The 13,056-nt window shown below is 38.5% G+C and overlaps 1 protein-coding gene across 2 annotated transcripts in view; it reads right to left on the minus strand.

Moving 5' to 3' along the window:
* Positions 1-5,967: 5,967 nt before the first annotated feature.
* The window catches only part of LOC133642902 (uncharacterized), a 34,162-nt gene continuing 27,073 nt past the window's right edge, over positions 5,968-13,056 (minus strand). For both annotated transcript variants that reach the window (XM_062037320.1, XM_062037319.1), the window contains one exon: positions 5,968-6,993. In XM_062037320.1, coding sequence (XP_061893304.1) covers positions 6,985-6,993 — 9 coding nt within the window. In that variant the 3' untranslated portion in view covers positions 5,968-6,984. The remainder of the gene's footprint in view (positions 6,994-13,056) is intronic.

Genomic DNA, 13,056 nt, shown 5'->3' on the forward strand with positions numbered 1-13,056 from the left:
CCCGTCAGAATAAAAGCGCTCACATTTGAATTTCAAACGGTTTTGTACAAACACTGGAAATTTAATTGGCTTTATTGCATGAAATATGAAGTCAAGTTCGACATATGAAGTCAACATTTCATGTTCAGTGTTTCAAGAGGAGAAGAGTAATTTCATTTTCTATTTAAAAGTGTATACGTTGTTAAATGAGCTACTGTGTGTAACAATTTCCCTTGTGGATCAATAAAGTTTGTCCAAGTCTAAGTCTAAAGGCTCAGGAAGTTTTCGTATATGTTTTCTACACATTAAGTTTTTAAAACGCGCCCGATATAAATAAAACGTTTTATTATTAATATTACTTTTAATATTATAAAAAAAATATATATATATATATCGCGAATCAGAAGTTCACAATATTGAACGGTTTTGACACTTTTTACATTCAATGTAATACTAAATTTGTTGTTTTTACATTAGCTTTAATCTATAATCCTTAAAGCCTGTTTTAATAAATATTAAATGGTTCGCACTGTTTCTCTTTTTAAATAGATTTACTGAAATACCAAAACAAAAACAAAAAACATTTATTGATACAATATGTGTACAAGAGTGGACCAAAATCTCCCCGGAGATGCAACTTTGATGACTAACTACAATATTGCTTTGCTTAGTGATCAGATACTTATTTAATTTAGTTGAGTACAAAAATAACTTAGAAGCATTAATACACGTATATATTTTTTTGGATCCCCCCCCCACTTATGTATGTTATGTTGCAGCTATTTAAAATAGTTTTGTCGATTTGTTCTGGCCTGAAACAAATTGGCCCTTTGAAACATATCTTTGTCTTTGTGTGTTGTATGTAGACCACATTGTTTAGCAGAGTTCAGTGATGCAAATGCATGTCAAGTTGATCAACAGATTGTATTATTCTCCACTGCAATAACAGTACTGAAATGAAGGCTAAAAGGGCATTAAAGGGGGCCTTAAAAAAAAAAAAAAAAAAAAAAATATATATATATATATATATATATATATATATATATATATATATATATATATATATATATATATGTATGTATGTATGTATGTATGTGTATATATATATATATATATATATATATATATATATATATATATATATATATATATATATATATATATATATATATATATATATATATATATATATATATATATATATATATCATTTCAGTACTGTTATTGCAGTGGAGAATAATACAATCTGTTGATCAACTTGACATGCATTTGCATCACTGAACTCTGCTAAGCAATGTGGTCTACATACAACACACAAAGACAAAGATATGTTTCAAAGGGCCAATTTGTTTCAGGCCAGAACAAATTGACAAAACTATTTTAAATAGCTGCAACATAACATACATAAGTAACAAACAGCCTAATAACAACATACTGTAGCTGTAAACCAAGGAAGGCACACACTACATACACAAAGCCTAACCAGGCGTTTTTTTCTCTCACGGAATTCTGAAATAAAATCATGTCTGAAGCCCAGAACACTCTACACATTTTCCCAGTTTTAGTTTAGAGATAAGGAAAGATTGGCCTGGCCCACTAATATCCCTCTTTATGTTTGTGAACTTTATAGTCTATACATTTAGAGTGATGTGATAATCAAACACTCTAGAAGTCTAGAATGAAAGAGTATATAAGAGAATTGACAGAGTGTGTGTACCTTCAGTGCGCAGTGCCTCGTTAAAATCCAGCCGCTGTTGCTTAGGAGGTGAAGTGTGTCTCTCTTTACTAGCTTCGTCGAAGCATGTTGCTTTTGTAGCTGTTTCAGCAGATTTAAATTGCTAGGATAGGATCTTTGATCCAAGACACAACTTACATTTAACTAAAATGTTCTTTTCTTTGTGGTCGACAAAAGATAAGTAGTGAGAATATCTCCATGTTAAGAAACTCGGCATTTGCCATGTCTTGTTAGTACACACACACGTCCCCTCCCACACACACACATACACACAGACAGCGCGCGGCGCGCCTCTTCCTTGTCGCCTCCTCCGCAGCGTTCCAATAAAACACACTCAGATCTTCTCAGTTTCTAGCCGATACTACGTAAAAAATAACGTAAAATAACGCAGTAACGCATCATGTAGTAACGGTAACTGAGTTACTGAATTTAAAAAAATAACGCGTTAGATTACTATTTAACGCCGAAAGTAACGGCGTTACAGTAACGCGTTACAAAGTAACGCTTTAGTCCCAACACTGCTAATTAGGCTTTCAAACAACAAAAAACTACCACAATTTTGTATCATAAAGATCAAATTGACTAAAATAAAATTTTAAAACTGTTTGAGTTTCACATTTAGGGACGATAAACGGTATTACTGATAACCGCGGTAAAACTCCCGACAGTTATTATTACTGTTTTAAAATAAAATAATCTAAAAACCGTGATTGATAACTGCACTGTGATAAGATCACAGACTGACTGGCACCAGCTCGCTAGCTTTAATACTAACATTAAAACAAGAGACATAAACGTCTTTACCTATTAAATAACAACACACCCCAAACTAAAATGATATAAACGTTATTGTCTGAGCAACGAAGATATTCAGTTGTGTACATTGACCCTAAAAGCTGTGCTCTCTTAGCTTGGAGTGATTGTTTTATACTCAAATACCAGTTTTTACGGTGCATTCAAGGACGGCTGAGCAGAGTAGGACGCCACAATGCCCACTAAAAAAATAAATATGGTATATTTAATTTGTTACTCACTTTTCATATGAATAAATCTTAAAGTGCTACAGTACAAACCAATTTAAACAATAAAAGCTTAGCCATTAAAATAGATAATATACCAAGACTAAAACATTATTAGTGAAGTATAAGAAACACAAAACATGCAAAATAGTGGGTTTTCTAACATATTTATTTTAGTTATTTAAAAAAAACAACTGTGTACAAGTAGTTTTTGATCACATTCAGCAATGCCGTGATCATTTCGATCACAATAACCATGATATGAAATGTTCACATCGCTACATTCCTGCATTCACATTTAATGGTGAAGTTTGTAATCAGCAACACACTTTCCACCCAAACAATTCAACTTTGAACATGACTTGAAAGTTGTAGTGTGGTGAACTGAATGAGTAGAGTACAGTACAGTAAATACAAATCTCCGCTGTAGTCGGCCGCCGAAAGGATGAGGGGGGCACAATAGTTTAATTTGTGCCTAACACTTATTTGCTCATCAAGTCATAGCAGGCTAATTGATACAAAAAAGTCACACTTTTTTATTTAAACTATTTGTATACAATTGTTATACATTTTTAAGTACAACAAAAGTTGGATGATTATAAATCTATTTATTTGTTATCCTTTGTATATACTGTTGTATGTTTTGTACTAAAACAAATTAATGGAAAAAAAGTATGTGTGTGTGTGTGTGTGTGTGTGAAATAACAATTTTAATAAAACATAATTTTTGTATTATTCCAGACTCTACTTTGACCAGGATTCGATCCCGGTACCATCATTTTTTGAGATGAGCCCTAACACTGTGGTACAAAGGAGGCCACGTGACAGCTTTGTGAATTATGTTTGTGACGATCTGTCACATTCACGTCTGGTTGTGTTTACTTGGTTTGTGTTTTTTTCTTGTGTAGCGCTCTTATGTTTGGTTCCTTTTCCTGCTTGTCTCCCTGAGCGCAGATTTCCCCTCACCTGCCGCTGATTGGCAGCCTGGCCACACCTGTTGTCAATCAGCTGGCTGCTATTTATGCCTGCCTCGCCCTCCAGTCAGGGCTCGATGATTGTTTCCTGTTCCCTGCATGTGCACATACCAGTTGCACTATTTCCTTTTGACATTAAAGTCATGTTTACCGGCGCTACGCCTGCCATCTCTGCATCTTGGGGTTCAAGACCAACAGAACCTGACAGAATCATCGGGCCAAATACGAACCCTGCAGAGATTTGGTGGGCGGTCTGGAGGCAACAAATGGCTACTTGGGAGAAAGCCGCCGAGGAGAAGTGTATCCGCTTGGTCTCTTTGATGGACAAGCTCTGTGGGTTGAGTGCTGCACAGACTGGTTCTTCGGTTCCCGCCCCCCCGGACCCGAGACCCCCCCAGGTCCTTTCCCGCTCCCTCAGCCTTTCTTGGGACATCTGGAATCCGTCCCTTGAGGGGGGGCTAAGGTCAGCTGTGGGACAGGAGAAGCACAGCTCTCACCTCTTCAAGTGAGGCCATCGCAGACGCCAGCTTGGGACATGCCGACAGCCCAGCCGCCTGCTGCTCGTGCTCGGGACACGCCGACAGCCCAGTCACCTACTGCTCCAGCTCGGGAAACGTCATCTTCGTCTCTGGCTGGCCGTCCCACGGCGCCGTCATCTTCGTCTTGGGCGGGCCTCCATCTTCATCTCCAGCGGGCCGTCCCACGGTACCGCAATCTTCGTCGGTGCTTGTCCTGGAGACACCTCTGCAACCTCCAGTTTACCTGCCTGCACAAGCAGCCATCAGACGCCCACATCGGGCTAAGAGAGTGGCGTTCCGTGGTCGCCCGCTTCGCCAGATGCAGCGGCGTTCAACACGTCACCGCCACGTGACTCGCCGCCCTACCGTGACTTTTGAACCTTGTTTTTTTTGGGGTGGGACACCTAGAATCCGTCCCCAAAGTGGGCCGGGGGTACTGTGATGATCTGTCACATTCACGCCTGGTTGTGTTTCCTTGGATTGTGTTTATTTCCTGTGTAGCGCTCCTACGTTTGGTTCCTTTTCCTGCTTGTTTCCCTGAGCGCTATTTCCCCTCACCTGCCGCTGATTGGCAGCCTGGCCACACCAGGCTCCTACCGTATTTTACGGAGTATAAGTCGCTCCGGAGTATAAGTCACACCGGCCGAAAATGCACAATAAAGAAGGAAAAACACATATATAAGTCGCACTGGAGTATAAGTCGCATTTTTTGGGGAAATGTATTTGATAAAACCCAACACCAAGAATAGACATTTGAAAGGCAATTTAAAATAAATAAAGAATAGTGAACAACAGGCTGAATAAGTGTACGTTATATGACGCATAAATAACCAACTGAGAACGTGCCTGGTATGTTAACGTAACATATTATGGTAAGAGTCATTCAAATAACTATAACATATAGAACATGCTATACGTTTACCAAACAATCTGTCACTCCTAATCGCTAAATCCCATGAAATCTTATACGTCTAGTCCAGGGGTCGGCAACCCGCGGCTCCGGAGCCGCATGCGGCTCTTTGACCACTCTGATACGGCTCAGCTGCATACTTGCCGACCCTCCCGGTTTTCCCAGTATACTTAACGACCCCCCCGATTTTCCCAGGAGACTGCCTCTCCTAGAAATCTCCCAGGGCAAATATTATCCTATTTTCACTCTAATTACTTAATCAAGGGCGTGCCCTAATGGCACTGCATTAATTGTCCTCTATAGCATTTACAAACAGCATGACAGCTCGGCCACATGTTATATGTTGCTTTTACTTGCACACGTAGGAGACAGCATAGCATACTTGGTCAACAGCCACACAGCTTACACTGACGGTAGTCGTACAAAAACAACTTTAACACTGTTACGTTACAAATATGCGCCACACTGTGAACCCACACCAAAAAAGAATGACAAAAACATTTCTGGAGAACATCCGCACCGTAACACAACACAACAAATACCCAGAGTCCCATGCAGCGGAAGAGTTAGTGCTGCATGGGATTCTGGGTATTTGTTGTGTTTATGTTGTGTTACAGTGCAGATGTTCTCCAGAAATGTGTTTGTCATTCTTTTTTGGTGTGGGTTCAAAGTGTGGCGCATATTTGTAACGTAACAGTGTTAAAGTTGTTTTTGTACGACTACCGTCAGTGTAAGCTGTGTGGCTGTTGAACAAGTATGCCTTGCTGGCACTTACGTGGGCAAGCAAAAGCTGCATTCTGCATGTGGCCAAGCAGGTACGTTGTTTGGGCAGACTGTAGAGGGCACTAAAAGCAGTGCCAGCACGTCCTGATATTTGGGAGTCTCCCGGAAAATTGGGAGGATTGGCAAGAAAGACGCTATCAAGCGCCATTCAATTAAAAGTCGCGGGCCGCACTAACATCAAATTTCCATATTAAAGTGCGTGCCGGTGCGTATGTCAGAGACCCTTGGTTAACATAGCGCAAAGCAATTTAAGCTTTGTATGCGGTGTTTTTCATTTTAAATTTTCAAAATTTTTTTGTGGCTCCCATTGTTTTCTTTCATTTATGAAACTTTTCAAAATGTCTCTTTGAGTGGTAAAGGTTGCCGACCCCTGGTCTAGTCTCTTACGTGAATGAGCTAAATAATATTATTTGATATTTTACGATAATGTGTTAATAATTTCACACCCCCGGCCAAACTATGAAAAAAACTGCAACTTATAGTCCGAAAAATACAGTATTTATGCCTGCCTCGCCCTCCAGTCAGGGCTCGAAGATTGTTTCCTGTTCCTGCATGTGCACATACCATTTGCACTATTTCCTTATTGACATTAAAGTCATGTTTATCGGTGCTACGCCTGCCATCTCTGCATCTTGCGGTTCAAGACCAACAGAACCTAACATGGTCACTGTGTTCTAATCAATGATGGAGCAGGAAGCGGCTAGGTATGCATGTATGGTACATAACTAGTAATATTAGCTCATTGAATTAGAATTAAATGCATAATTGCAGTGAATTCCTCATAGTTGAATGGGCATCTTGTGCAGTAAAGCGTAAAAACAGTGCAACACCTGACAAACAATGTGAGTGAGAACAATAACAAAATCCATAATTCTTTGAGGCCTATACGACTGTCATATATGGAGTGGATATTTCTTGTTTCACAGGCATGATGGCGCTTGTTCCATCGCTCCACTCCCCTTCAAGCGGAACAAAGCGACTTTGTCTTCCCGCCGAAGGTCTCACAGCCAATGAAGCGTAGTCCCAGAGTCTGACCTTCATGCATGTCGATACAGGAACCGTGGGCCTACTGTAGCTAAGAAGGAGAGAAAGTTGAGCATCCTATTATATAAAATCCAAAACCAGTGAAGTTGGCACGTGGTGTAAGGCGTAAATAAAAACAGAATACAATGATTTGCAAATCCTTTTCAACTTATATTCAATTGAATAGACTGCAAAGACAAGATATTTAATGTTCGAACTGAGAAACTTGTTTTTTTAGCAAATAATCATTAACTTAGAATTTAATGGCAGCAGCACAGTGCAAAATAGTTGGCACAGGGGCATTGTTACCACTGTGTTACATGGCCTTTCCTTTTAACAACACTCAGTAAATGTTTGGGAACTGAGGAGACCAATTTTTGAAGCTTTTCAGGTGGAATTATTTCCCATTCTTGGTATTTGTGGTATTTTAGGATTCATATCGCGCCACACATTTTCAATGGGAGACAGGTCTGGACTACAGGCAGGCCAGTCTAGTACCCGCACTCTTTTACTATGAAGCCACGCTGTTGTAACACGTGGCTTGACATTGTCTTGCTGAAATAAGCAGGGGCGTCATGATAACGTTGCTTGGATGGCAACATATGTTGCTCCAAAACCTGTATGTACCTTTCAGCATTAATAGTGCCTTCACAGATGTGTAATTTACCCATGTCTTGGGCACTAATACACCCCCATACCATCACACATGCTGGCTTTTCAACTTTGCGCCTACAACAGTCCGAATGGTTTTTTTTCTCTTTGTTCCGGAGGACACGACGTCCACAGTTTCCAAAAACAATTTGAAATGTGGACTCGTCAGACCACAGAACACGTTTCCACTTTGCATCAGTCTATCTTAAATGAGCTCGGACCCAGCGAAGCCGGTGGCGTTTCTGGGTGTTGTTGATAAATGCCTGTAGCTTTGCATAGTAGAGTTTTAACTTGCACTTACAGATGTAGCGACAAACTGTAGTTATTGACAGTGGTTTTCTGAAGTGTTCCTGAGCCCATGTGGTGATATCCTTTACACACTGATGTCGCTTTCTGATGCAGTACCGCCTGAGGGATCCGTAATATCATCGCTTACGTGCAGTGATTTCTCCAGATTCTCTGAACCGTTTGATGATATTACGGACTGTAGACGGTGAAATCCCTAAATTCCTTGCAATAGCTCTTTGAGAAATGTTGTTCTTAAACTGTTGGACATTTTTCCCACGCATTTGTTGACAAAGTGGAGACCCTCGCCCAATCCTTGTTTGTGAATGACTGAGCATTTCATGGAAGTTGCTTTTATACCCAATCATGGCACCCACCTGTTCCCAATTAGCCTGTTCACCTGCGGGATGTCCCAAATAAGTGTTTGATGAGCGTTCCTCAACTTTCTCAGTCTGTTTTGCCACTTGTGCCAGCTTTTTTGAAACATGTTGCAGGCATCAAATTCCAAATGAGTTCATATTTGCAAAAAAATAAAGTTTTCCAGTTCGAACGTTAATTATCTTGTCTTTGCAGTCTATTCAATTAAATATAGGTTGAAATGGATTAGCAAATCATTGTATTCCGTTTTTATTTACCATTTACACAACGTGCCAACTTCACTGGCTTTGGGTTTTGTAAAATCATAACAAGGTTATTTAACACAGTGGTTCTCAAACTTTTTCCACCAAGTAGCATCTCAGAAAACACTTGGCTCTCCAAGTACCACTATAATGGCCAACATTAAAACACAGTAGCATAGTAGGCCTAAATATTCATTAAAAAACAAGGCAAAGTATATTTAATATGTTTGGCCACTGTAACATTACACACAGTTTGAACAGTAACACTGTTTGAATATTTGAATAACTGATTCACAAAAGCCTAAATCAGAGGTCTCCAAACGTTGGCTGGTGGTTTTATACATTTTGCACACCACAGATGCTAAAATTAATCCAATGATGTCAATTGGCCCTTGTTGGGCCCCAAGCGCACCCGAGAGGGCCGACAAAAAATATCTGCTCCTCAGCCGTGGTCCGTATGCAATACATTTTTCCACCACTTGTGGCAGTAATGACAATCTTAACAAACAGAAGAAGTCTGGAGCTAAAGTCTGAGAAGTTTCTTAAGCGCAAAAATTACGACTAAAGTGGTGAATCTGTATTTTCAAATTGCACTTTAATTTTATTGACAGTTTGTTTCAGAAACATACAGGTTATTTATTTTCTACTGAGTTAGAATGTATGTATTTTAGCGCTGTGTGTATGTCAGTTAAAAAAAATATATAAATGTAAAAATATTTGTCATTAGCTTTTATGAGTCCCTCCTTCTGCAGTATATTTAATTAGTATTTAGGGACCGATGTCCCTTTGGGACAGAGTACCATATTGTATTTCTAGCGTTTTATTATTATACTGTCGCCTCTTTGAGCTGTAATTTGACCCCCTTAACATGCTTCAAAACTCACAAAATTGGACACACACATCAGGAGTGGCAAAAATTGCGATCTAACCACAAAACTCAAAATTGCGCTCTAGCGCCCCCTAGGAAGAAAACACAGACAAAACTGCCACCAACTCCCAGTAGGAATGTCGTAGAGACATGAAACAAAAACCTCTATGTAGGTTTCACTTAGACCTATATTTCATACACGGACAACCCCCAGCAAAAATCAACAGGAAGTTTGCAATTCCCCCTTCAAAACAAAAGTTGAGTAAAAACAGTCACCTTTTTTCAAACATTATCTCCTCTGAGCGCTTTTGTCGTGTCGGCTTCAAATTAGCACAGGAGAGAGATTGAACCCTTCTGATTAAAAGTTGATGAAAGAGTTTTAATTACTGCTCCGGTTTGGATTTTATGAGCCCTCAAAGTCGGTCCCGTCCATCGCTGCTTGCAGCTTTAATTATCTTTGTAATCAGACTGACCTAAGCCTAGCTAATGATCTATGTGATTAAAACGTATATCATTTGACAAGGTTTATCCTGTTAAACTGTAAATAAATTAGATATAATTATTAAATACGATGAAAGAGCAAGATTTCTAATTCAGTGTAAATATTTGAGTGGAAAAGCTGAGCCCCAGGACCAAAAGGTTAAGGACCCCTGTGCTAAGCTATCTAAACAAAACATCCCCATCTTAGCTTTGTATTATTGCTGACTATGCAAGTGTGTATAATCGTGTGATATTGTATTCAGTCGGATCTGTTTATAAGGGGGGTCAGGATACAAATTTTCTCTTTCAATACCGATATTGGAGCCTCGAGATTTAGCCGATAATGATATTGATCCGATATCAGCGTGACTCATATATCTTTTTTAAATTATTTTGTAATGTAGAGTATTACAAAAAAATGATCAAGTAAAGTCAGTCAAACAGAGAACAATGGTAGGTATGAAAAACACTAACCGATTTATTATTAACCATTTGGAATAGACTGTCTTTAAGCTGAACTGGAGTGGTAATAGTTTATTTATTTTTGTGTGTGGTTTTTTTGGCGACATCTATTGGTACAATAATTAATTTAGCTAAACACATGACGCAGTAAGTTGAATGATGCGGACACGTTTGTTACTGGATTTCTTCAAATACCCTTCTGCCTTGGATACTTCGTAATTTATACGCAGCTATAATTATTTAAACCTTGTTCATGTTGACAAATGTGGTTTGGACTGCAATGTTGTTTAATTAAGTATGACTACCTTGCGTGCTATTGTGTGCTTAGCTGTTGTGTAGCTGCTAGCTCCTAGTAGCCTACAGCCATGTTTACCTGTTATAAATGACCAATCTTGTGTGCTTATCGGAGGACGTTTTAATGTTAACCAGCTGCAGAACTGCTTGTAGCTGATATAATCCGATACTTGTTTTTTACTGTATCAGACTGATATCCGCTATCAACATCGGATCGGGATGCCTTTAGTCGACATAACCAAATATTTTTGTGTTGTCAAGCAATTTGCTTATAAAATATATGCAATTCTTTTTTGCAGTTGATCTGCTGTTGCAAGTCAAATGTTTTGCTGTCATCTATAATTCAGCGTCTGCAGTTGCTTTATTATTAAGAAATTAATTGTCTCGATGTTTAGTTAGATTTCAAAGTGGCTTCCCGAATGTCCAGCAAGGTTTAGTTCCAAAAATAAATAGGGATCTTAAGATATAGCATGTCGTTGCTAAAGGATATGAGATATATATTCATCTAGTTTATATAAATGGTAATATAAGTAATTACAAAATGGGTTGCAAAGGCTCCTAATTTATTAACATAATGCGTCATTTCCGGTTGTATTTTCTCAAAAGTATTATTAATCTTCTTGTTCGTTTACTGTTAAGAGCTGGTTATTTTTTGTTGTAACACGTTTTTTACCTGCACTTCTGTTAAAATGTAAGAATCACTTATTCTTCTGTTATTTTGATACTTTATATTACAAATTAGAGTGTCGATCCAATACCAAGCAGTTACAATGGCAGTATTGATCATACTAATACTAATGCTGTTTCATCTCACTTATAATCAGACAAAAACACAGTATGGCAGTGTACCAATATTTATTAAATATATATTTTCCCCCTATTATTAGCTTAAATTTAAATCCTTTGGTTTTTGCCCTCAAAGCCCTCCTAAGTCCAGGGATTTGATTACTGAGTTACACGTTTTTTGTATAGTAAAAATACTGATTTAACCACTGTGCTTTTAACTATACAATAATACTATACTTGGTATCATTACTGTTGATATTGGTATCGACTCACCCACCTCTGCTCACATTCAAGTGCTCCGTGTGTTTAGCATAACCTCCGACAGCGTGTTGTGTAGCAAGTTTAGCTATTCCTCGTTCTCCAAAGATGACGGTAGAGGCAAGGATTGTTGACTTAGAAGCGGCATTGCACGGTGGAGGGACGTTAGCCGCTAGCAAGAATGCTACATTGCGACGAGTTCGTTCGCTCGATTTGCGGTACACAGCGGGAATGTATCATCAACATGCATTATCACGATATGATGATAGTATTAAAAGGGAACTGCACTTTTCTGGGGAATTTTGCCTATCGTTCACAATCATTATGAGAGACCTAATGATAAATGTTATTTTTTTGTATGCATTCTAAATATTAAATACAACTCTGCTTACCAATAGGACTCTGCCTATTAAGCCCTTAAACAACATCTAAACACCTCCATTGAGGTTTTATATACATGATGTAAGTACAGTATATATGTAATGTAGTAACAGCACATTTATAATAACATTTAATATTTACGTATTTTGATCATTTTAAGCATACGCGGCGCATTCATTTAAAAAACGCATCACAACGTTCAAGTTTTTTTTTTCTTCATCACTGATTAATACTCACTGAAGACTTTATGAGAGCCAACAAACAAAAAAATATCATTTACTGTACAATGTCGGCTGTCATTAGGATGCCGGCTGCTAGGATGTTGATATATTCCCATTTAGATGAAAACCGACTCATAATCCTCACGAAGAAAAGGGCGGTGTCGTTCTCGCCATTCCTGGGTCTAAATTGGCTGTCAAAGGGTACCAACTTGTCGGAATACCTACTCAGACTTCTTCTGTCCAGGTGAGAGGCATGGTTTATAATATACAATAAACTTCAGGGAGCAAGGAAGCGAGGAAGCAGCAGACCACTCGGTCATGTCAACATCAGCAGAAAAGGTAGTGATCACGTCGCCGCTATAAATAGTTTGTCTGCGTTAGCGCTTATAATAACAATATTACTAATACCGTATTTTTCGGACTATAAGTCGCAGTTTTTTTTCATAGTTTGGCCGGCGGTGCGACTTATACTCAGGAGCAACTTATGTGTAAAATTATTAACACATTACCGTAAAATATCAAATAATATTATTTCGCTGATTCACGTAAGAGACTAGACGTATAAGATTTCATGGGATTTAGCGATTAGGAGTGACAGATTGTTTGGTAAACGTATAGCATGTTCTATATGTTATAGTTATTTGAATGACTCTTACCATAATATGTTACGTTAACATACCAGGCACGTTCTCAGTTGGTTATTTATGCCTCATATAACGTACACTTATTCAGCCTGTTGTTCACTATTCTTTATTTATTTTAAATTGCCTTTCAAATGTCTATTCTTGGTGTTGGGTTTCATCAAATAA

The sequence above is a fragment of the Entelurus aequoreus genome, linkage group LG25 (assembly GCF_033978785.1).
Source record: "Entelurus aequoreus isolate RoL-2023_Sb linkage group LG25, RoL_Eaeq_v1.1, whole genome shotgun sequence".
Lineage (NCBI taxonomy): Eukaryota > Metazoa > Chordata > Actinopteri > Syngnathiformes > Syngnathidae > Entelurus > Entelurus aequoreus.